The sequence below is a fragment of the Portunus trituberculatus genome, chromosome 43 (genome assembly GCF_017591435.1).
Source record: "Portunus trituberculatus isolate SZX2019 chromosome 43, ASM1759143v1, whole genome shotgun sequence".
NCBI classification, from domain to species: domain Eukaryota; kingdom Metazoa; phylum Arthropoda; class Malacostraca; order Decapoda; family Portunidae; genus Portunus; species Portunus trituberculatus.
Window position 1 is genome coordinate 2,901,671 of NC_059297.1, and position 2,500 is coordinate 2,904,170.

At 36.9% G+C, this 2,500-nt stretch overlaps 1 protein-coding gene across 9 annotated transcripts in view; it reads left to right on the forward strand.

Moving 5' to 3' along the window:
• LOC123518278 (formin-binding protein 1 homolog) overlaps positions 1–2,500 on the forward strand; it is a 162,583-nt gene that overhangs the window by 102,343 nt on the left and 57,740 nt on the right. For all 9 annotated transcript variants that reach the window (XM_045279005.1, XM_045279007.1, XM_045279001.1 and 6 more), the window contains one exon: positions 392–507. In XM_045279005.1, coding sequence (XP_045134940.1) covers positions 392–507 — 116 coding nt within the window. The remainder of the gene's footprint in view (positions 1–391; positions 508–2,500) is intronic.

Genomic DNA, 2,500 nt, shown 5'->3' on the forward strand with positions numbered 1-2,500 from the left:
GTGTGTGTGCGCTTCATGTTTTGTTTTGTTTTGTTGATTCCATTTTTCTTTTTCTTTCGTTTGTTTCAATTTGTTGTTTGGTTTATTATTTGTTTTCCTAGTTTGTCTCAGTGTATTTCTTGTTTTGTTTAGTTTTCATCTTTTTTTTCAATTTCCTGATTTTTTTCGTTTTTCGAGATATTCCTGTTTTTATTTATTTTTTCATTTTCTTTTACTTTTTTGTGTCCCTTTTTGTATTATAATTTATTTTGAAGTTACGATGCTCTTTTTTGTCCTATTTTCCTTATTTTATTGATTTCCCCCCCATAGCAAGTAGGCAAGACTGTAGAGTATATTGCAGCTAGCCCCAGTGTTTCCCCATGACTCACACCTCATCTCCTTTTCCCCTCAGGACCAGTGGGACAGCATCGCGGGCCACACCCAGAAGGGCATCGGCTTTCTGGAGCAGTATGGCCACTTCGTCAAGGAGCGATGCCAGATTGAACTCGACTACGCTAGAGGGCTCAGGTAAGACTCGCTTCTGAGCTGCGCCGGTTAGGGGAAGTGATGGAGTCTGCTGGTGGAGTGAGTTCTGTTGTTCTGTTGCTCTCTCACCAACACTATTTTCAAACGTTACAGGTGTTTTACTTGTACTTTACTGAATTTCTTTATGTCTGAGAGTAAAATTCTTCTATTAACCCCTCCAGTACCATAACACGTTTTCGTATTTATTTTGCTTACTATTTGATGGTTTCATACAGCTTCAGAAACTAAGTTGGGATTAGAAATAGTGAAGACTCAGGCCATTAATCTTCTGACCTCCATAGACCCTTGCTAATGTAAATAAAATCGTTCAATCATACTTAAAACTCATGGTAAAAATACGTCGCAGTGCTAAAGGGGTTAAACGCTTTGTTCTCTCATCACGACTGTTTTTGAAGGCCACAGAAATTATTCCTATGTGTATTTTACTTGCACATTACTGACGATAGTTAAAAGTAAAATCCTTCTATTCTTAACCCCTTTGATACTAGTACACATTTTTACCTTGAGATTTGTGTACGATAAGACCATTTTATCGACATTAGGAAAAGTCTATAGATGTCAGAAGAATAATGGCCTGAGCCTCCACTATTTTAATTCCCACACTAAGTTTCTGAAGCTGTATAAAACCACCAAATAGTAACCAGAATGAATATGGAAGCGCTTCATGGTACTCAAAGGGCTTAAACTCAGTACTCTCTCAATACGACTGTTTTCAAAGGCCACAAAGATGTTCCCTTGTAGCTGTGCTGTACCTGTTGGTGATGTGAAGTCAAAGCATCATTCATATCCCACATAGAAAGACTTATACTGAATTGTACAAGAGAGAGAGAGAGAGAGAGAGAGAGAGAGAGAGAGAGAGAGAGAGAGAGAGAGAGTCAGGGAATGTTTAGAAATAATGGTAAAATTGTAGAGTTGTGAGTTTGACACTTGAGGAGGTGAAGGGGGAAGTAAAAGGGAAGAAGAGAAATTAAGAAAAAATAAAATGGTACAGGAAGATAGATGTATGATATTGAATGAAAAGAAAAGAAAAAAAACAGTAAAAAATGAAAAGGAAGAGTAGGAGGAGGAGGAGGAGGAGGAGGAGGAGAAGTTTTAAAAAGACCAAAAGAAAACGATAAAAAAAAGAGAAAGATAAGGAAGTGTAAATGAAAAAAAAACAAGAGAATATTAAAAAGAGACAAATGATAAAAACAAAAGATAAAAAAATACATAAATAAAACTAGAAATAGATGAAGAAGAGGAAGATGAAGAGAGAAGTGAAGGATGTAAGAGAATTAATTAAAACTCGGGAAGGATGTGAGAAGGAGCAGTAAAGGATGTGGGTGAGAAGGAAAGGCGAAGAGGAAGAGAAGGAGGTGATGAAGGGAAGATGAAGAAGAGGCGAAGGAGGAGGAAGAGATGAGAGAAAAGGCTTAATGAAGGTAAGGAAAGATATAAAGAGGAGGTGGTAAGGGGTGGTGGAATGAAAAATGGGGAAGAGGAGGAGGAAGGAAGAGGAGGAGGAGGAGGAGGAGGAGAAGAGAGGGGGGGAGAGAAGATAAATGATTAAGTTAAGATAGAGAAAGATAAAGAGAAGTACCAGAATATAATGATTAAGAAACATAAGTGAAGATAATGAAGAAAAGAAGATATATAGATAAATAAAAAGAAATGATAAATCAACACTGTACAGTAAACAATAAAAAAAAATAAAGTAAAAATAGAGAAATGCAAATAAACTGATGACACAGAGAGAGAGAGAGAGAGAGAGAGAGAGGAGAGAGGTGAAAATCCATTAAGGTAAAAGGAGAGAGAAAAACATTTCAAAAGTATAAATTAAAATGAGAGAATGAGAAAAAATAGCAGAGAGAGAGAGAGAGAGAGAGAGAGAGAGAGAGTGAGTGAGTGAATTCTTCCCCTCCAGATTCTGTTTATCCTTGACAGTTTCTCTTGCTCCTTTTTGTAGGCAACGAAATTCACGGTTTAAACGGACAAT